At 37.5% G+C, this 23322-nt stretch overlaps 1 protein-coding gene across 3 annotated transcripts; it reads left to right on the top strand.

The window, feature by feature from the left end:
* The first annotated feature begins 2848 nt into the window (after nucleotides 1–2848).
* jcada (junctional cadherin 5 associated a) lies at nucleotides 2849–22595 on the top strand. 3 transcript variants are annotated; one of them, XM_081393174.1, is made up of 5 exons: nucleotides 2850–2990; nucleotides 6157–6306; nucleotides 14103–14580; nucleotides 16849–20879; nucleotides 21675–22595. In XM_081393174.1, the coding sequence occupies exons 3-5, from the start codon at nucleotides 14228–14230 to the stop codon at nucleotides 21707–21709; spliced, it is 4419 nt and encodes a 1472-aa protein (XP_081249300.1). In that variant the 5' UTR covers nucleotides 2850–2990; nucleotides 6157–6306; nucleotides 14103–14227; the 3' UTR covers nucleotides 21710–22595. The 3 variants fall into 3 exon arrangements, with proteins under 3 accessions (XP_081249301.1, XP_081249300.1, XP_081249302.1); XM_081393175.1 differs by lacking the exon at nucleotides 6157–6306 and having other exon boundaries at nucleotides 2849–2990; XM_081393176.1 differs by lacking the exons at nucleotides 2850–2990; nucleotides 6157–6306 and adding an exon at nucleotides 13801–13913.
* Nucleotides 22596–23322: the final 727 nt, after the last annotated feature.

Genomic DNA, 23322 nt, shown 5'->3' with positions numbered 1-23322 from the left:
TTCAGTCTTCGACACAATATAGTCTGTTGAGGTTTTCATGCTTCATATTTATAAAGGCGCCCCCTTGATCTATTTACAGATTAACTGGAAGCCAATTAAATAATCTGTCTGACAGTTTCTAGTTGACAGGCTGTAAATGCCAAGTGAACCAGATCAGAGCTGAGCAGACAGTCCAAGGTGAAGCACATTGGCCAAGAGGCACTGAAACCTTGAGTGGTAGACAATCTCTCTGTTCACCACGCCAAGTTGTGTATGTGTATGATTGAGCTAAAGGGGCCGGAGCTATGCTAGCTATCACAGCTGATTGATTGTCCTCCAAAGCCCATTACCTTGTGTTCTGTTTCAGGCTGCCAAGCATCTCCCCTTTTGCTCCCGTTCACACAGGCTAAGGAAAACATTTCAACACTTCATCTGATATCAATTAGTAATCACTTAGACTGTATGTCAAATATAAATGAATATAATATGTATACCACACACACCCAAGTATTTAATATAATTCATTATGCTAATAATACCTCGTTTTATAAAGATGGTATGTCCTTTATATTTCACAGAGGTAAAAAATGCTGTTTTTCGATTCACATTAGACTTAAAATATATGTATTAAGATACTGTTTTCATTGGATATAACAGTGATGTATCATATTGTTTTATAATAAATCCAACTATAATGGTTTCCAGGTGCACTGATATTCATTAATTTTTGTATAGGTTTGGCTTGATTTGTTCAATCGCAGTAGTCATTTGGAAGAATTTCCACATTATTATTATTTTTTTTTTCCCTTTGTATTGTTTCTGTTTCGCAAAAAGGACACCGGTAGACCGGACACTACCTCTTTTTCTACAAGCTATGACTTTCCTTAATACTGTTTGTCCAAACTTTAGTGGAAGGGAGGCAGACTTAAACAATGGCTAGATTTACAGGAAGCAGATAAGCAGCAACTAGGCAATTTAAAGGCGGCTGGAATTATCGCAAACATTGAAGCGGTTGAAGGTCCGTGACCTTCAGAGTTAGTTCAGCAGATGTGTAAGTGTAAGGTGACCTCACAAAACAAACCTAATGATTTCACTGGAAACACAAGTAAACCACAGCTTCGATCAACTCTGGTGATTTCAATATGAGAAGTAAAAAAGCATGTATCGAAACTCCAACAACCCACTCCCATTCCAAAAACCTTGTGTTGATTCTGTTATATGGAACATCTGTGTCAATATTATTAGATCCGTCAGCCTTTTTGTGCTTTTAAATTGCTCAAAGCAAACCACTTTCCATCTGAGAATGGTCAGCCATGAAAACCCTCAGGTATGGGGGTGTGTGTGTGTGTGTGTGTGTGTGCTACTGAACTACTTGAAGCGTCCAAGGAAATATTTTAGCCCACACTTTCCTGGAACTTGCCTTGAACCATTGAAGGTTTGCAAACAAACAACTAAAAGGCCTTGATTTTAAGGATTAAAGCAAGAAATATACTAATAATTGATCAGGTAATCATAATATCCATCCAATGTGTTATGAAACCGCCAAGTTTAGTGTCAATTTAGAGTAAACTGTACACTATATGTTTACTATTTACGGAGTGCTGTTCATTTAAAGCTAGTACGACTGAACTAATACTGCTGTTGACCTTTGTCAAATTCAAGGGCAAATGACAGTAATCTGCCAGCTTCCACATGGTAAGATTTTTGTTTTACACATGGGACACTGTACAGTGATTTGATACAGCCTTCAATTTGATATTCACCTCTTTGACCTTTTCACATAGTCATTGATTGGTTCCTCTCTTTGGCAGTCTATCCTGCTACTCTGTTAATTAATTGCAAATGCTTACACACACTTTGTAAATATATATGGTAAACAATATATTGACACTACTGTAATATGAACTCACTATTTTTTTTCAATACTGTTTCGGACATCTATTTTTTGTCATTTCTGATATAAAATTAATAGATGGTTTGTTGATTAACTATTAAAATAAGATGGATTAAATGCTAGTCAAATGAATTAAAATTAATAGATGCAAATTTTATTTTTGCTTTTCGTTGTACTTGTACAATGACAATAAAGTAGGCTATCTTAGTTACTGCATTATGAATGAACTGTTTATTTAAATGAATTGAAGCAAAGATTGTATTATTATTTTGTACAAAATCAAGTAAAAACATGCAGATTTTTTTTTATATAAATGCATTTTTGAGAGTATTGAACCATTTACTTGAAGTCGTCATGAAACGTTGTGATGGTCTTTTCTTTCCTATAGTAAAGTACTGTATATCCGAGTGAAAAAAAAAATGTAGGGCGGGACTTGATTTTGTCGATTAGGAATTGATTGGATGGTTGGATCGTTGTGGTTTCCTATTGCTGTGATGTCATGTGAGTGACAGGTTGTCCTGCCCTCATGCCAGTAAACACATTATCAGAGAAGAGATGCTGTTGCTATAGGGGAAGTTTTTTTTCTTCTAACGTGCTTAAATCATTTATAATAAATACTTCAATATCCCATAAAAAAACAATAACTGCCAATTTGGATTTCAAGGTGACTTTAAAAAAAAATAGTACCAAAGTGAATATAATTTGTAAAATATTATTATTTCAAAGTGTATCTCCTACTAAAAACCCTTCTTAAGCTGGTCTCCGACTCCAGCGTAATGTTTATTAGACAACGCATTATTCATCATTAATCAACAGTTGTAGTTATCATGTCCAGCATGAATAAGCCTCAGTTTGGGTTTGTGTAATAGTGGAATGGAATGGAATGGAATGGGATGGGATGGGGAGGGTGGGGTAATGTTACAGTCTCGTCAGTAAAAGTTTACCCACACGCTGGGAGGAACCATTCCCCTCGCCAGCCGACCCACACAAGACACATTTGAGCTCAATTCTCTCCCTCTCCTCTGCACAACCTTTCCCTCAGATATGCTCAACACAGAGCGGATTCAGCACACTACATCAGGAACTAGACGCGGTCCTCGAAAAGAGCACATCTCAGGTACGTGGACGTTCCGTTTTACCGAAATTGATTAACATATTCGAAAATGGGCTTATTGACGAGGCTTTCTTGTAGACCTTGCCGAATTAAACGCGATTTCAGCTGCTGACGTTAGTTACACTGACCCGGGCCGTTCAATAAACGCAGGGAATGAAGCGTCTAAGGGATGAACTTGTGAGATAACGGTCTCATGCATCTATCGTCCCTTAGGCTAATGTCCCTGCATCTATCACAGAATAAATGACCACGAACACGGCTGGAATGATATTGTGGACTGAGATGAATTGCATTGATGATTATCAGCTAATTTGTTGCTTTCCGTTGTGGAAAGAAAATAGTCCAGAAGGCAGACAGCTTGCTGCTTGTCTGTAAATTGTGTGCTTAGGGGTCGGGCGCAGTGCGCAAGATGTGTGTTATATTAAAGGGTGAAGTGAGCAGATTGTGTAGTGCAGAGGAGAAATGGGCTTCAGCATGCCATTATAACTTTGATGTCAAGTTTTGTGGAGACGGATTTTCTAGCCTATCCTATTTCAGAAGTGCTCAGATCCACAGCTAACAACAACTCTTTTTTTAATGTTTAAAACAACATTCATGTTTTGCTATATCCTACACGCACGCCTGGCGCCATCATTTTGGTGTCACACGCACAATCCAAAATTAGGGGGTGTTGTTTAACCCCCTAATTAGCATACGTCGTAGCCTACATATTAACAGGCTGTATTTTAAGTGTGTTTTCAAACTTTTCGATAACCATATAGTCTAAGTTTCGTTTGGCCAATATAAGTTACAAATTCCCACCTGGCGGTTAAAAGGCGCTCGCAAATCTCGTTCATCAGGAGATAAACATAACAACATCGTTCCGAAGTAGCGTTAAGGCCGTTCACACCAAGAACGATATTATCGTCCACATTAACACACCATATGGTTCTGTTTATTTTAAGCACGCGCTTCAGTTCTGTCATCTGCTGATTTAAATGAGCTCTTAAAGCAGGATGGATTCTTATTGGCTGTCAATGTTCAGCTAGAAAAAGTCATTGTGAACCTTCTAATATAGGATCATCTTTCTGTACCGTTATCGTTATAGTTGCTGTGCGGACTCTGCTATTCTTTTAAATTAAGAAGATTTTTAAAACTATATATTTATAGTTATGATACTTATTGGGTGTGGACAGCCCTTTATTATTTGACACATTATTACACAAAATAAAAAAAGTTACCAAGTTGACTGGGGACCCAAAAAAAGTCGACCTCTCTGAAAACCATAGTAGCTTATTCCCGTATTATACCTGTGTGAATGGAGATCAGGCAGCTTCTATTGGTTGTGTCAGCAGTTGTTGTTAAACTGTTCAGACAAACAGCCTCCTGTTGTGTTGACACTGGCTGGTTATAGTGAATAACATCAAAGGGCATGTGTCTCACGTGCAGAGGAAGGGACCTGTGTCAGTTCGCGGGATGCGAACAGTGAGGTGCGAGGTCAACAACTCTGCGCCGGATGGTAACTCCACTCAGTTGGGAAGCTACTGTTCAAAAGCAGGGCTGCTTTTGGTTGACCTTGACTTAGATGCCAGCAGTGCAGAGGAGTCTGGTTTAGAATGAGCCCTTATCTATGTGAAGGGATGTTTTGTGATCAGAGTAGGCACAATGTACAACAGGTCTTTTGATTGCCAAGGTCTTGTTAAGAGGCTGTTGGAAAGGACCTAATCAAGCATATCTGTCTTCATGTGGTTTACAGATCTTTGTTTTCAAAAGCAAGAATGTGGGCCATTTGTTATAAAGCTTTGCATGTTGGAAGCTGTTGTGAAAGGTGAAGAAGCAAAACAAATGGTTGATCACAATAAAATGTGAATTGGTCAAGTTGATGCCAAAAGGATCAAATGATCAAATGATCAAACAAATGTCTAATGTGAGGGAAAGATATATTGGCAGAATATAACAAAATATATTGGTCTATCTATATATTTTCCACCCACATTACAGCTTTTTTTGGCTAAAGGATCAAATAATCAAAAAAAAAAGCTGTAATGTGGGGGGAATATATATATATATATATATATATATATATATATATATATATATATATATATATATATATATATATATATATATATATATGTATATATATATATATATATATATATGAAGAGTTCAGATGCAAAAGCCTCTAAGTGCCATCTGAAATTTTCTTCTATGATCATTTTTATCAAGCTTGTATATTTAAGTTCAATAATTTCACTTAAATGGCAATGCAAATTACCTATTAATTGTCATTTAAGTTAAATTACTGAACTTAAATATACAAGCTTTATAAAAATGATCATTCTAAAATAAAATTTCAGATGGCACTTAGAGGCTTTTGCATCTGAACTCTTCATATATATATACATAAGTCTCTTATGCTCATCAAGCCTGCATTTATTTGATTAAAAAAATACAGAAAAAACGTAATATTGTGAAATATTATTACAATTACAAAAAAATATTTTCTATTTTAATATAGGCTACTTTAAAATATATTTTATTTCTGTGATGCAAAGCTTAATTTTCAGCATCATTACTCCAATCTTCAGTGTCACATGATCCTTCAGAAATCATTCTAATATGTTGATGATTTATTATCAATGTTGGAAACAGCTGCTTAATATTTTTTTATAACCTGTGATTTTTTTCAGGATTCTTTGATGAATAAAACAAGATTTATATGGTTAGAAATATGTGCTGTTCTTTTTCACTTTTTATTCATCAATTAATCCTAAAAAAAAGTATCACAGGTTCCAAAAAATAAAAATAAAAAAATGAAGCACTGTTTCCAACATTGATAATAACGGAGTATCAAATCAGCATATTAGAATGATTTCTGAAGGATCATGTGACACTGAAGACTGGAGTAATGATGCTGACAATTCAGCTTTGCATCGCAGAAATAATTTATATTTTAAAGTATATTGTAATAATATTTCACAATATTACAATTTGTTCTGTATTTTTGATCAAATAAATGCAGGCTTGAGCATAAGAGACTTCAAAATAGCCATAGGCCTATTAAATCAGGCCTATTTTGAAGGCAGTTATTGTAATTCAATTTAGTATTCAGTCAATATCACTTGTATATAGTTATCCATAAAAATCCATATTGGTTGACCTCAAGATGTGCTTTTTTCTTTCACAGAACTTTATCTTCATCAAGTGACACTGAACTAAGAACATGTACATCCAAAGTATAGTCTACTTAAGTATTCCTTAAGTCTAAAGGAAAGGGAGGGCAATGGAAGGACAGAAGAGGAAGAGAGCTGAATCACAGAACATCACTTATCTAATGGTACGTGGAGAAAAGGCTGGAGTCTGTTTCCTGGAAATGTGCTGATATCACTGATGCACACATGCAGTTGGACACATTTAAGTGGTGAGGGCTGTTCATTGCTGAACAGACTGATGACATAATTCTTTCCTAATTTTAAAAACCGCTCAGTTAATCATTCAGATTTCAGTGGAATTTTACAGTGGTGTGTTCATTTGTAAACATGCATAGAGCGTACAAGACCTAATCCAGAATAGAGATTAATGAATAGAGTTGCCTCATTCAAAAAAACAGAGAATGCTCTTACAATCTCCTTTTTTTTAGTAGCATAGGGCAAATCATTGCATAGGTTCCCATTCAGATCATGAATGTAATCGAATGGCCATTGCTCATTAAAAGAATAGATAACATTAAAGTATAAGTTTGTTTTCAATTGTTGCCTGTATTGGAAAAGAAAACAGGAGAAGATACCTGAAGTTTCAAAATTCTGACCCTGCATTTGAAAATCTGTTTCTTTTAAACTTGGATTACAGTTTTTCGATTTTTATAATATTAAAAAAAAGTTTTGTATTATTTTTTGTTAACTTCACCTCAGAACAGTTTTATGAAAAACAGTTGGATAGATATACAGTACTACAAAACTAATTACAATAGTTTGAGTTGCATAGTGGTCGACATTAGGCCCCACAAATTCCTTATATATTGCATAGTAATGAAAGCTGGTGGATCAACAATTTAACTGCTTTAAGATCAGAAGCATTTTGGTTGTGATAAACATTTAACAAGCTAAGTGCAACCATCTGCAGATGAAACTGTGCAATGAAATAGCGGCCTAATGGTAATTAAAAGAGATCCAGGGTAAAGGATTGGTAATAGCTCTTGCATATGATGATGTCATACATTAGATTAGAGGCCTTAAACTCATATGGAAAACAGATGGACCACTGAACTTTCCAATGCTCCTGTATGGATTCCTCTGGTCAAATACATAAGCCTGACATGATTAAGCTCAGGGGAGGAATAGAAACTGATAAGAATCACTGGTCAGCTTGATTATAACTGTAACCTTCTTCACTGTTCAATGTTTGAAGGGTATATGAGCAGAAGTATAGCACTGGTATTAGGTGGCCTATTCAGTTTTAAGTGTCATTACTTTGCTGTAGGCTTTTATTTGCTCTTGCAGTTTCAGTGATAGTCTATAGTCACCAAGTTTTCCTGTCAGTGGTGTTTTTTGAAACGTCTCTAAGCTTCTTCCCCTTCATTTGAGATCATATTCTTTGGCAGGATAAGAGCGTAATTAGCAGAATGCCTGTGTATGCCAGTCCTTTGATCAGAGTGTTTTTAACTGATAAACCTTGTCACTGTCGTCTCTCTGTAAGTCAAGTCTCCTCACTCCAATTATGTACAGCCATGCGGGTTAGTTCATTAGAAACCCTGTTGTGAATAAGTCGTACTTATCGTCAGTGTTAAGACCATGAATAAGTCGTACTCTGTGTTGTTTGATTGTTGCTTTTTATATGCGTGCTTTTGTAGACGTCCTCGGTCAAATCATTGAACCTTCTACAAGGCCTAACATAGTCACGATTAGGTTGTTATATATTCTTGTGGGTTTTGGATCATCTTTCTCAAGGCCTTTGTGCTTCCTGACATAAACAAGAAGATTGGGCGTACAAATCACGAATGTCTCGAATGACATTGAAAATGTCACCCATTAGTGACAGTCACAGGCGTATATTTTAATAGACATATAAATTTTGATTTGTTTCAGTCAAGTGCTGACCATTCTGTTCAGTTTAAATTGCCACATTAACAGCACAAGACAGAGCAGCAGTTGACCTTGACAGTATGTTCAAGCATGGATGCAAAGACCTCATTTTGAGCCAGCACATTTCAGGACTGCGAGGAGAGAAACGGCACTTTATGCTTTTAAATGTTTAGTTAGGTTTAAATGACGAGTAAATAAACCCAGCTTGGCTCAAAAATCGAATTTCTGTATGAACTTTTTAAATCTGTTGGAACTGATTTTATAAAGATGGCATGTAGATCTAGATCGTACACAATCTATTGTAACTTTGTCTATTGGTAAATTCTAAATGTAGTATTTTTCAGGGTTGTAGGAGAACATGGAGAACTGAGTTGTACTGTTTGACTCTGTACTGTTCAGCTGTGGTTAGTTCCAGCCTGGAAAAGCATTACTTCCTACTTTGATGATCCTCTGGTCCTCCTGCCAATTGAATTACCAGACTTTGAAAACATTTCTTTAGTGCTGCCAGTGACACCATGATACTTGTAGGCTATTGTTTGAAACCCCGCTTTTCAAAGAAAGCAAAATGGCTCCATGACCACAGCTCAAACAAAACAAGAGCTGTTTAATGTTTTTTTCCCTCAAAAGCTGTAGCTTTGGTCTGTCACTAAGAGAATAGAGGCATAAATAATTTGGTGGCAACTATGACCATCACATACTTTAAAAAAAGAACCTGAAGGCATAGACATCATCAGCAAGCACTACATTAAATAAATCTTTCTTCACTTCCTTCATTATTCTCTTTTGCATTAGCTTTTGTACTGCTCTGGTTCACCCAGTTTTCAGAAATAAGTATCTTATATCAAAATGCAGTAAAATAAACAGTAATATTATAAAATATCATTATAATTTAAAATAACTGTTTTCTCTAATTATGATATAATTTATTCCTGTGATGCAAAGCTGAATTTTCAGCATTATTACTCCAGTCTTCAGTGTCACATGATCCCTCAGAAATCATTCTAATATGCTGATTTGCTGCTCAATAAACATCTCTATTTGTTATCAATGTTGAGAACAGTTATTTTTGTGGAAACTGTGATACATTTATTCAGGATTCTTTGATTAATAGAACTTTTAAAAGAACAGCAGTTATTTTAAATTAGTCCTGTCAAATCGATCAATTGCATCTTACATAAAAGTTTTTGTTTATATAATATCTGTGTTATATTATTATATTTACAGTGCTATGCATAAGTTTAGACACCCATGCTAAAGTTGACTAAAAAGAGGAATAAAAAATCATCTTTTGGAAATTGAACTTAATGCCTTAATTAAAAAAATGTGGAAAAATCCAACCTTTAAGGACACCAATTTTCTTTGTGAATGAATAATGTATCGTAAAAAAAATAAATGTTCTTCCTTAAAATACAGGGTGCATAAGTCTGGACACCCCTATGTTAAATTCCCATAGAGGCAGGCAGATTTTTATTTTTAAAGGCCAGTTACTTCATGAATCCAGGATACTATGCATCCTGATAAAGTTCCCTTGGCCTTTGGAATTAAAATAGCCCCACATCATCACATAGCCTTCACCATACCTAGAGATTGGCATGGAGTACTTTCCATAAGATCATCTCTCAATGTAAATCAAACCAGCTATTAGGCTAACTGAAATAAAACCATGCCAATCTCTAGGTATTTTCTGCCTAATTTAACATAGGGGTGTCCAGACTTATGCACCCTGTATTTTAAGGAAGAACATTTATTTATTTACGATACATTGTTTATTCACAAAGAAAATTGGTGTCCTTAAAGGTTGGATTTTTCCTAATTTTTTTAATTAAGGCATTAAGTTAACATAAAGTTTTTTATTCCTCTTTTTAGTCAACTTTAGCATTGGTGTCTAAACTTGAATAGCACTGTATATGTTATGTGTGTGTACACACCCATTTATGTATGCATACTGTATATTATGTATGTATATCTATATACACACACACAGACACACACATATATTGTATATATATATATATATATATATATATATATATATATATTTATATAATAATTTACATATATATATACAATTTACATATATATATATATAATTTACATATAAATATAATGCTATATATACACACATATATTATATAAACAAACTTTTATGTTAAATGTGATTAATCGCAATTAATATTTGAAATAGATTGTTTTTATAACAATGTAAAAGTCTTTACTGTCACTTTAATGTATTCTTGCTGAGCAAAAGTACTTTCTAAAAATAAAATCTTATTGACCCTAAACTTTTGAATGGTAGTGTATGTCTACCATTCTATTAAATATATGAAGCATCTATTAAATTACTGTAATGTAAATGTTAAAGGCTTATTCAAGCCATCCCTATCTCTTGAAATGTGCACACATCCTCAGGAAGAAGAGGTCAACAGTGATGATGTCACGGTGTTTACGATGAAGCGCCTGTTGTCCGAGTGTGAACACGTGCCTGTTAAGGGACAGTTCCTTGTGGATGGACTGAACAATGAAGGGGTGAGGCACTGAAAGGACTTTTTATAGGACAGGGTGGACATTGTATTGTTTGTTATAAAACATATTATTTTGGTTAACCATAGACACTCAGAATCCCTATTTACATTTGACTCAGTGAATGAGATGATGCTGTGTCATGGTACAGTGGCTGTGCTCTCAGGCTTAAAACTGCGTTGGCCATTACGTTCATGTTTATGGCACTTATTAGGCAATCTGTGAGGAGACATTAGTCTGATGAGGTCGTTCATCATAAGCTTCATCGCAGTTGTTCTGTCACTCCAGACTGGAAGTTAACATGAAATCAAAATTGACCTTATTTACTCTCTAATACACGTTCCTGGTCTTAATGTGCACGATTCATTGATTTATGTTATTTCAAAGAATACAAAATATTGTATTTGACCCACCTCTGACTTTCTTTTTCATCTGACATGCAAGTCAATCTTTTTTTTTTACTCAATTCCCAGTCAATGAAGCTTGCTGTACATCTTAATCACACTTTTGCATAATAACTTTTATAAAAAAGTTTAGCAAAAATTCAGCACATTGTCCGATTCTGAGTGAAAATGTAATTTTTTAAATATTTTTTTTTTTTATTGTTATTGGGCTTTCTCTTTTGGTCTTTTTTTTCTTTCACAAACACATACCACAAATCTGACTAAGTCTAAGAATAAAGAGTTGACACCAAACTGTCATGGCGGCAGCTCTGGGCTCTGCAGGACTGCTGGTGAGGGGGGTGTGAGGCAGGCCAGACCTAAAAATGTGTGATTCATTTATGAGGGAAGGCAGTGCTGGCTCCACAGGCAAACCTTGCAGTCTATAGAGGAAAAGAGTTCAGTTTGCTCTGAGGTAAGAGGCCCACCACCTTTATGGGTTTTATCTTTAGCATTTAGCTGCAAATAAGGGATTTTACACGAAGTGGGTGACACAAAGAGGTGGTCTTCAGCGTTTGGAAAAAGAAATCTAAAGTTCTCAATATCTGCGTGGAATTAAATGATTCACTGCTATTGTGGCGTTTTGGCTCAGAGCAGCCTCATGACATCACTGGTCTGTCTGCGCTTTTGTTCATTTTTAGCTTGTGACATGTGTTAGCCATAAAAGCAGGTCATTAATAAAAAAAAAGCTATGTAGTCTAGATCACGTATCTGCAATTTTATGAATTTACTCATGCTCTAAGAGGCAGTTTGTCATCGAGAAAACGTCAGCTGTGCTCTGAAGCAGGCAGACATTTCTATGCTATTTAGAGTCTCCATGGACCTGGCTTGAATTGTTTGATGTCTTTGGCTTTTGCATTTATTGTGTTGCAATGGGATGAAGACATAGATTTTGGGTCTTTTCTTCCCTATTGTGACGTAAATCCGAGTGAAACTGCTTCTTTCTTCTCGAACGAGATTTTTTTTTAGTGCGTGACATGATTTTGTCCATCTGGAATTGATTGGATTGTTGTTGTTTGCTAATTGCTGTGATGTCATGTGAGTGACAGGTTGCTGGAGGGGAGGGATTATTGCCCTCCTCTCAATCCGGTGCACGCGTCATCAGAGAAGAGATGTCATCGAGGGGGAGGGAAAGTTAATGTTTTTAATTAAAGATTAATATGGTGCATGAATGAAAAAATAATGATGTGCACCGATAAATTATTTATAAATATTTAAATATAAGAATTTACTGACAGCTGCTCACCAGCTGATATGAACCACAGAAGTTTGTGTAAAGCCTATGATCGTGTTATCCAGCATTATTTGAGAATTACGCAAAGAGCATCTTTTGCTTCAATTGAATAACATCTGAACGACTGTACAAAGGATTTCACATGATCAGTGCCACAAATCTAATTATTTGACTAGTGAGATGTACAGTAAGTGTGTGTGTGTGTGTGTGTGTGTGTGTGTGTGTGTGTGTTTGCAGGTGGACTACATGTGTCTGAAAGACATGACTAGTGTTAATGAATGTCATTGATAAAATTCACATTAAGAATTTTCCATGTGGCAGTAGAGATGGAAACTCTTCCTTTAAGGTTTTTTTTTTTTTTTTTTTTTGCTAAATTTGTCAGTGTGAGTTTCTGCAAGAGGAGACGTAAAGAGCTAGAGAAAAGAAATGTTTTTTTATTGCCCCTTTTGACCTCTGTGTGTGCTAGATGATGCTGTGAGAGGCAGTTCTCTCTGAGGGCTTTTAATGGTGAATGTGGATCAGTCTGGAGTATCTGGGTTGGAAAGTGTGAAAATGTGAAAGTCATACCTCTGCTAACTGCTTCCTTCAACTTCTGACAAACATCATTTAGATCAAAACAGACATTTTCTTTTGGAAAAATGTGGTATGAAAACAGAAAAATGCCATCAGAAAAATCTCAATCTCAGTCCATATCTTCTAACATGTAAAATTGTAACATGGTAGAAGTGAATCATTCATAATCGCAAGGTTGTGGGTGTTTTTATCGATTGTGGTGATAACTGTCATTGACTACATTTTTATAATTAGGCCTAATCATGTTTTTTCCATAAAAGATTCTGCTTTAGCTTGTTTAAGGGAGATTACAGAATCAGTCAGCATGCAAAGCTGTGAGAACATTAAGGTATTGTGGAAGTCTAAGCTACCATTGGACTTCACCCTCAGCAGATCAATGAAATAACTGTAATACTTACAATGGTGGGAGATTGCAGGCAATTTTGTTTTCTCTTACTCTCTCAGTGTGTGTGTGTGTTTAGGACAGGTTAAGTCTTTTCCTTAGTCTTGCTCAGACTTTTCAAGGCCTGGTTTTGTTTTGGTTACCTGTTGTCTACACCAGTAGGCCTACTACTTTTTAATCTGTTGCATGTTCACATGTAAATCTGATCCCATGAGATTAGGTTTCATCACAATCTGAATTACCATCATTGTAATATGGGTTTTAAATAATGTAGTTGATATTTTCTATCTTAACTTAACATTCATGCAAACCTTTTTGCATTTTTTAATATATTCATTGAGACATTATTTAACAGTTTTATTAAACCGTTTTCCTCATTGGGGAAATTCTTATTTCAAAGTTCTTTCCATTGTAAGTAATTTCAGGTTTTTCTATTCTTGTATATTTAAAGATCCACACATATTCAAATATCCAAACAAACTGCATTTGTCATTAATTGTCATCTTATTAAAATAAAAGACACAAAGGGCCTCTTATAAAGTCTTTAACAACTCAAATGCTAAAGTCGGCATGGTGGCTAAAGATTTTTTTCCACACCTAGGTAAGATAAAGTTTCTAAGAATGGATAGGCAGTCATTCTGGAGAGATTTTCCTTCTGGATAAAGAACAGAGGAAAGAAGAGAAGAGGGGGCAGATGGGAGAAGAGAAGACTGGGTCAGTGGATAGACAGACCGACAGCAATACGAATCGTTTCTCTCGTGGCAAGATAGGACCTTTTTGTTTTGGCTGTGAGCAGCAATCCTCTTATAAAAAAACTGTGAGAGATAATCATTTTAACTTCATCTGTGTCTGTGTCTCTCTCTCTTTCTCTCTCCCTCCCCTCTGTCCCGTTTTCTTTCACAGCGATGGCCTCTCCTGTGCAGCTGTTCATGAGCTTGCCTCATCTGGACTAGGAGTGGAATTCATCTGACACTTGCACGGACACACACACACACACACCACTAGAAGCATAAACACACCGCGTAGCCATGTACAGCGTGGAAGACCTTCTCATCTCTCACGGATACAAAGTCCCACAAAGGAGCAGCAACAATGTCCCCGTCTCACAGTCGTCTTCCCCCCACCCTGCAACCTATGAGAAATGTCTGCCGTCACGAAGCGACAGCCGGTGTGAAATCGCTGAGAAGCGGAAAGGACACAGCGGCGTGAATGGCTACGAGGGGGACCATGTTTACAGCGGTGGAGTTATCAGACAAGCTCCTGCCAGGGGATTCCCCGGTGACACTGAAAACAGGGTCAGGAAGCAGAGGACACAAGACGTGGACAACGGTAACCTAGGAGATGGACGTTTGCCAGAAGACAGCATGACCACGGACAGTGGGTGAGTTGTGCTCATGAGTTGTTTTTGACCTCTTCATCTTCTGTCCAACATTCTTGTATTGCTGCTGTCTTTCTTTCTTTTTCATTCGTTCCTTTGATCTGAGGTTTAAGCTGTCTTGCATGATGAAGAGTGTTACGTAAAGGTAGGAGCTGTCAAGGACTTCCCTTTTGCACCAGGACATATCCCAGTTTTCCCTTTTTTCTTTTTTTTTAATTCCTCCCCTGTCGCCTTTCTCCCTCCATTTCTTATTTTTTGTTTGCACTTTCTTTCATCCTCACGTCATCCTCTTTGTACTTCCTACATTTTTATGTACTCCGTTTCCTCAGTCTCACTCATTTCCCTGCACTCTCTCCTACCTCACTCCCCCTGTAGCAGATGAATTCATTAATATGTTTAGTGCAGTGCGGTTTTTATTTCCTCTCATTTCACACGGGACTGTAGTGGAATAAACACCAATGTTGTCTGAAAGCCCGCAGCACCCCCTGCTGAGCATGCTCAGTTCTGCAAGCAGAGCCAGCAGTAAACCACATTCCCCATGGCCACGAGCCCTTTGTCAGATCAATATTCCATTCCTTATAACAATCTCTTATATAACAGCATTATTAATAAAACATGGTGAGTATCTGAATTCTGCCTGCTGCATTGTCGCAGACGCAGAGCAGCTTCAGATTAATTTTCTTTTGAAAAAAATTACATGAGAATGCTTAATTTTCCTTACGAATTTTGCAAAATGTCATTTTTTCCCTACATTCATCAGTTAGTCAGTCATAATGTCCCTTTGTCATAGATTATGAATGTCATAAATGTCATTGATAAATAGATGTCTCTTTTGACAATTATTGGCATACTATCAAGCTATAGTGCATCTCTGCACTTTTAAGTAATTGCATGTCACATGTTTTGAGACTCAGCAGTTCAGTGCAGGAAGCAGCTCCACTGCTGTGACTGTTACTAAGCTAGATTATCCTTCCATGAGTGCAGGTCAGAATTGTTTAACATGCAGATCATATGCTCTCTGCTGCCAAGATATTGGATGAGAGAACAGACCTTCAGTGCTGACTCAACGTTTTGCACCACACAAGTTAGTCATGTTCCTGCTTAAGATAAAATGCTAATTTATTTTGGTGTGTTTGCACCATTAAAACCTCCAAGTTTATTGGGGCCTTTGAGGTCTTCTGCTTTGTTGACATCATTGTCAGCCTGCACCTCCTTCTTTTAATGTTAGTGTGATGTTGCCTGTGTGTTGGCATAGTGGGATTTGAACACAGATGGGTCCTGAGAAACATTTTTGAAAATCATATTTGAAATCAACAGTCATCATTGCTCCGCCCCCAAAATGCACAAACATGCAATGCAAGAGTGGGTGCTTCTCTATCATAGCTGAAGCAATGCAAAATAATGCTTTGTGAAAAATAAAGCAAAGATGAGGAAAAAAGGAGAAGGGAGGATAAAAAATGAACATACAGTACACAAGAGTAAGTACGTTCTCAAGTAAGAGTTTGTTGTTAGTCGTCAGCAGCTCCAGACAAACAATGACACTCAAAAACTGTCCTGTTACTATAGCTAACATCACAACAACAGCATATATTGGTTCTATGAAACATAGCAAAATCAATGTTACTCATGTACGGAGCAGAAACAACGCAGCCTATGCATCTGCACCCAGGCCTTCCCGCGTAGGTCTCTCCAGCGCTGGAAAGCTTTTCTAATATTTATGCAGGTCCTAAAGCTCTGATCATAACCCTTCTTTTTCCAGTGAAATTTCATTGAAATTTTGTCTTTTGTAATGTCTCTCAGCCATCTCTCTTTCTACAGTCTTTCTTCAAATCTTCCTCTTGCTCACTCTTTCTCCTCCCCATCATGAGTGTATACGCCCCCTACTGCTGATTAGCTACATGTGTGTTGTGGTGCTCGGTTCGATCCACTTTCTGTAGCTTTTCTCAGAATTCGCTTACTTCACTTTTAAGTATATTCATGTTTGTATACTGTATATAACTAGAAACAATTTCATTGTCAGTTTATTATTTGTATAAATTATTTTTGTGTCTGGACCACTGACATATAGTTGAAAACCACTGACATAATGAATCAATATGTTGTTATTAATATTTCTTAATATAAACAAGAAATTTATAGTTAAAAAAAGTACATTAAATCTCTTCATCTCACATCCTCAAGTCCTATTAATATTGCCTGCCAAAGTATGGCTTATCAAATATAACAGCTGACCTCTATTTATTTAATTCCATCTGTGTGTTTTTAATGCAGGTTTTTTGAGACCCACAGAGGAATACATTCTCAGCCTAGATCTGAGCAGGATGTGTCCTACTGGCGGAGAAGAGGTCAGGACTTTAGTGTGCTTCTGGATTATGCAGACTTCAGGGACCCACGTGGAAGTGGAGGAGGGGTTCCCAACAAACCAGAGGGCATGCAGCGGAGGCCAGAATCCGCCTTGAGCACAGAGGAACATAACCGTGAAAGACAACGGCGGGCAGAGAGCGCACGTGCCAGAGAGAGAGAGATGGCCCTCCACCAGTGGAGAATTGCTGCTGAAAGAAAGTACCAAAGTTTGGGAACAGAGGAGTGGCGTCCGATGACCAGCATGAGCCGTCATCCATCTGAAAACGAGGTGGCACAGGAGCAACGTAGGCCACGAACTGCTGAAGGAGCCGTTCCACCCAGAACCAAAAACAAGTCCCAGTCACTGCCCAGAATGGCTCTGCAATCTGAAAGCCACCAGCACTTCAGCATACCAACTGCTGGACAAGATTCATATGGGAGCTATAAGTTAAACGGCCACCACACACGAGACCCTCATGGACGGCATCTTAATGATAAAGAGTGCAGGCTGCGGTGGACTGACCGATCAGGAGCACAGTCCGCACCACTATCAAAACCCAGATTCAGCCGACCTCTCAGACCTCCATCTTACGAAGTCCACCAGCAGATGCGTGGGAGCGCAGAGATGCTCACAGGGGAGCTTGTTCCTCGAGCCAGAGACAGAACTCCACTGCCCTTCTCAAGGCAAGAGTACTTTGTACAAGAACTTGGCGGTTCTGGTGTAGAGCCCCCTGGTTATATCCCTCCTCCATCATACAGGAGGCAGTCTGTAGTTAAAGGGGCTCACAGAACTTATCCTATTTCAATGGCTAACCACCAGTATAGAGGTGACCCATTTATGCAGGGCTCTGCCATGACAGAAGTGCAGGAATGGTTTATCAGGCAAACTGGGATGGCTTGGCCAGACCATTACAGAGATGGAAGAAGAAGTATGCCCTGCAGGAGACAGGCGTATCCAGGCTACAGTGAAGAACGGATGGGTAACATTCAGTACATTCCCTTTGATGACCCCCGTGTCAGACACATTTCAGGAGCAGGGACAGATGGGAACTCTTTAACGGATGCAGACAAAATCAGAAACATCAGAAATGAGATTCCGGTCAACCTCATATCTGAGAAGTCTAATGACAGTGCCTTTTCTCTCACAGAGAAACCCTTTGACCGCACTGAACCAAGTAAAAGCAATATTAGTGTCTCTGTTAATGAGGACAGTATGCTCAAGGAAGTGTTGAAGGAGACACACAATTCAAACACAATACCTGACAAAAACTGCAATAGGCATCCAGCTGCCCATGGCAATATAGTTGCTATTCAGATGACAATGCAACAAAACTCCAACTCAGACCAGGGTTTGATTGAGACAGTGACACAAGTAAAGAAATTTGAGGCAAAAACTGTGGCTGAGAACAAGAAAAACTCAAAGAAGAAGCTGAAAGAGACAATGTTTTGCCTGGTTTCTGTCCCTATTAGTATGCAAGCAAACAAAAGTGTCTCTGACCCAAATAACAATCAAAAAGTGACTAATTCAATAGAAAACACAGTGGTGCAGCATGACAACCAAAACCTTATAAAAACATCAAGCAAAGAGACACATATACAGTCCAGCAGCTCCCTGTCAATTAAAAGTTCCCCTTTAAGGAAAGAGATTGTAGATACTAGGACACTCGATCCAAGTCAAGACAATGAATTGTTCTATGCAGGATCCTGGCCTGGAGATCAGTACAGAAACCAGGAAACTCAGACGGGCTCTCCGGAAGTTTCCAGAAATACCCATCCTCCTGCAAATGACCATCCCTCCAGTTACGCAATCACTGATAATGATGATGGAACCGACTGTAGTGCCAGCTACGGATATCCCATGATAGGTCAAAAGGATCTCAATCCTTCCAGCAACAGTGCATTCTCCAGAACTGGGATTGGAAGTAGTTCAAGTATAAGGAGCCCGACTCTACCCCAGTCAGCATCAATTCCACCATCTCCAGACCGTCAACCTTTGCTGAGAAAGACCAAGCAAACAGCAGATGGTCAAGAAGTTTTTGGACAGTTCTTGCTAAAGCCAGTGAACAGACGAAAATGGGATGCTATTGGGGAGCTTGAGTCTTTTAACAAGGAAATACAGGATCATACTGGGAAGTCTCCAAATGTTGACCAGACTATAGAGGAGCTGGATGATGCATTGAACAGTATTTTGGAGCTGAGTGACACAAGCAGAGAGGTCAACAATACAAAACAAGAAACCACCCCAGTTCACGTGAAGAAAGAAACTGTTCAGCAGTCACATATAGTGCAGGTCACAGAGACACAACTCAAAAGCAATAACTTAAATGTAATGTCCAATTCAGGGAACAGAGGCCATCCAGAATACAAAGGAACAAAAAGTTATTTGTCCAAGCCAGAGGTGGACAGCCATATGCAAGAGATACCTGTCACCAAAACTGATAATTATGTCAACTTTGAGATTCTGCACAGTGAGGACACAGATCCAGAGATGCATCGGCAGGATATCCCAGTGCCAAAGGAGTGTATGCTTAAGGATGTTGGTTTAACAGTATACACTGCCGTTCCAGACACTGTGACCTCTGGATCCCCCACATGCCTGAGTCCTGAGTCACCTATGTTAACCAGCCCTTCAGATAACTCAGAGATGTGTGAGACCTTGCAGATTACATCATCAGACAGTAGCGGAGATCTGAGCAGGCACAGCCCTGAGTTTGCCGATGGTAGTCAAAGCTTGAACAATAATAATGCCTTCAACTCCAAAGCCCTCAAAAAGGAAGCTGGGAGAGAAAGCACAGAGGTTGCTAGATCAGGGAGGTCCTCACGCATCCATGTGATCAAGAGTCTTCATTGTAGGTTTAAGCCAAATTTTGAGGATGATGATGATGACGAAAATTTTTATTCCGATTATATGAGCTGGAGTAATGAAAAGACATTGGCAGATGAACATCTTGAGACTCTTTTGAGTCAAGAGAAGGCCAACAGTATGCAGACCGAAGACCTTAGTAATCTGTACGAAGTCCAGTGTGCCAAAGGCATTCCTGAAAACGAATCCATTGAACAAAGGGCTGCCAGGATTCTCGGCATTGCTGTGCCAGTTGAAGCCTTGGTTGTTGATCAGGTTGATGGCAAACCAGTAGAAAGTAATTTGATAACCACAGATGCTCCAGCTTTGGCAACACAAACCAAAGAGATGCGCTTAAATGAGGAGACGCAGAATGCCAGTAGAGAGTTTGAGGAGGTACTAGATAGGTCTATGGAAAGTCATGGAGACGTGTCAGAGGTAGGACTAGGAGAGGAGTCTGGAGATTTACCTAGTGCTGAGAAGCACTGCCAGAGAGTCTCTTCAGTGTTGGAGCTGCCAGAGTTTCCTCCGAGTAACTTATGCTTGTCGCTTCCACTGGCCGAGGATGAGGAATTGACTCTTAGTGTAAGTAAGCGAAACAAGAAGGAGACAGTTAATGCTGAGATAACAGAAGCGCCACAGGACCAGTTGCAGGTTTTTTGCTCATCTCCTCTGCCCCTCTCATTCACAAATGACCAAGCATCCCTGGAGTACGATGTCTATGCAAAAGAAGAAAGCTCTCAGTCATTAGTGAGAACTATCACCAGGATCACCTTGGCCAAAGAGACAGACTTGGAAGAAGAGGGAGAACTAAAAGAATCAACAAAAGTGGATGAAACGCTAGTGGAAGAGAACCGATATGGTGAGAATGCAGTCGGAGAAAACAAAGACATGACAAGTTATATGCAAGAAGAGGATGAGGAAAGGGTTCAGGAGGAAGTGTTAGCTGAGGAGCTGATACAAGCCAGATCAACGCAGCAACCAAAGACTATGGCACGTCCAATCCCACTACCCCGTAGTGGCATGGTAGCCAAGCGAGAGATCACTCTGCCACAAGGATTCAACGTGGATAATACAATGTCTGCAATAGAGGATGATGAGAAGCTGTTTATTTCAGGTCAGTACACTAAATTCAGCATTCATAACGTTAAAAACATTTTTAATGAAATGCTATATAAAATGTTTTAATCATATATGGAAACAAGATTTTCTCAGTTTCATTAAAGAGTAGATACATCTTAGCTTCATAATAGTTCCTATTAAAGATGTTGATAACAGTTGGCAAACAGTCAGCTTAGCTGTTGTTTAGGTTGTAATAGTTAAACACATTGCAGTCTGCTTCCAATATTACAGTTTTGCTTTATGTATTGTGTGATGTATATTATGTGAAGTCTATTACTAGGAAAGGTCACCTTAAGCAATATGTTTTAATTGGTGTGGTATAAAAAAAAAAAAATAAATAAAAAAAAATGGACAGACAATCAACTTCCAGTGGAAATAATGATTGTTTTTTTCCTGGCATATTCTGTAGCATTATGAGTTGCCAAGCCACAAAAACTGGTCTTAAAACTTGAGGGCAATGAGCAATTTTTCACCACAAGAGGGAAGCGTGGTATGATTATATTCATTGCCATAACAAATCAGGCGAGAATAGATAATGGACCAAAACAATATTATATTATATTATATTATATTATATTATATTATATTATATTATATTATATTATATTATATTATATTATATTATATTATATTATATTATATTATATTATATTATATTATATTAGTATAAAAACGATTAAAAAAAAAAAGTTTATTCTAAACTGATATCGCTCTCCTTTTCTAGTAGACATATAATGTCATGCTATGGTTTTGAGTCAAAGTGATTAATATAATTTTTATTTGTTTTCAGATGGATACGACCCCAGTCATGTGGAGAGAGTCTAAACTTGGACACGGTCAGAGCAAACCCTGTGGCTTTTACTGGAATACAGGCTGTAAACAAACACTCATCTGAAACTGAGAATGATGTAGGCTAGAACCACTCATTTTATTAAAAATAGTCAGAGAAGTTTGTAAGCAGGCAGATGGACTTCATGCCACCTATTAAGACTATTAATCCTGGGAATTTCTATTACCTGGAATAGCTAAAATGTCTATCAATGAGATATGAATGTATAATGTATATCAAGTAAAGCTCAGATATTACACAAATATAGCTACAAATCAGTCTGTATAGACTTAATAATTTTCTAAAGTTTCTCTGCACCAGCAAATGCTGGAGTTCTGTTTGGCTTTCACAGAACACAGGGTCATTGTGCCAACAGCAACAAGAAAGACACAAAAGCTTGCACTTCTAATTTTCTGCAGTATTACCAATGAGAGAAAGGAGAGAGGCCTTGATGTAACAAAGCAATGAACTGAACTGGCGAGGTAGCAGCTGAATCAGTGACATTACACTGTGCTTTTAATCACAGAAAAATATTTTTGTAAGAAATGTTAAAAGGAAAGTAAGAAACCATGTATGTCACTGTGGTAAAACTGCAATAAAAAATTATTATTATTATTATTATTATTATTTTTGCAAATTATGGAATAGGATGCTTTTACCCAAAAGAGGCAGCTGAGAAGAAAGGTGAAGAGAGGCAAAGATTTAAAGATATTTTGTGTAAAATCTTGGTCTTCAGCAACTTTAATCTTAACTGCAGTGATTTTAGTTTCCGGCGTAATTGTTTTAAAATTACTCCCTGCACTTAAGAGTTTTCACATCTCATATGCAGTTTGAGCTTTTCAAAGTAGCAATCTGACAATGTATCATCTCACCACAAAATGCAATAAAAAAAAGAAGAAAAATGTATTTATTTTTATCAAGCTATCAACAATCTGTACAGATGAAAATATATTTGAAAAAGTGGATTTTATTTTACCTTGTGAGCTTGATTACAATCATTATGGATATATCATATCTGAATGTCTATTATCCTGTATTACTCTGGCAATGAATGATTCTTTTATTGTGCCGTGTGGCGTGCTTTTTGTTGCACAGATGTCAGATATTGTTATGTTTCTTTATGCACAAATGAAGTATTCTGAATCCAAAATCCATCTCAGTTCTAAAAACTTATATTGTGAGTATACCTACCAGATGTAGTGTTTGTTAACTAGTTTACCCTTGTAATTGCTTGGTTACTTTCTGTTATGACTCTGTACTTGCAAAGTTGAGGTGGACAACAGTTGCCCAATTATATTTCCATCACATGGTTTTTATAAATGCAGTCCAAAGTGCACTAAAATGAATTTAAGTTAAAAAAAAATTGCGCATCCAAAAAACAGAAATAGTGGTCTCTGCCAAAAACTCCAGTAAAGTCATTGCTTCCATTTACTCTGAATATAGTTATTGTTGTGGATAAAGTGTGCAAATACCATAATGTTATAGTAATATTACTATTGCTATTTGCCATAAGCATAATTATAATAAACCATGAATTCATGAAAAAAGATGTTCTGTAGTCAGTGGATAGGGAAAAAATAAGACAGCATTAATCACATTTACTTTTTGT

Source organism: Scardinius erythrophthalmus, assembly GCF_964197995.2.
Source record: "Scardinius erythrophthalmus genome assembly, chromosome: 18".
NCBI classification, from domain to species: Eukaryota; Metazoa; Chordata; class Actinopteri; order Cypriniformes; family Leuciscidae; genus Scardinius; species Scardinius erythrophthalmus.
This window is presented reverse-complemented; position numbering and strand designations above follow the sequence as displayed.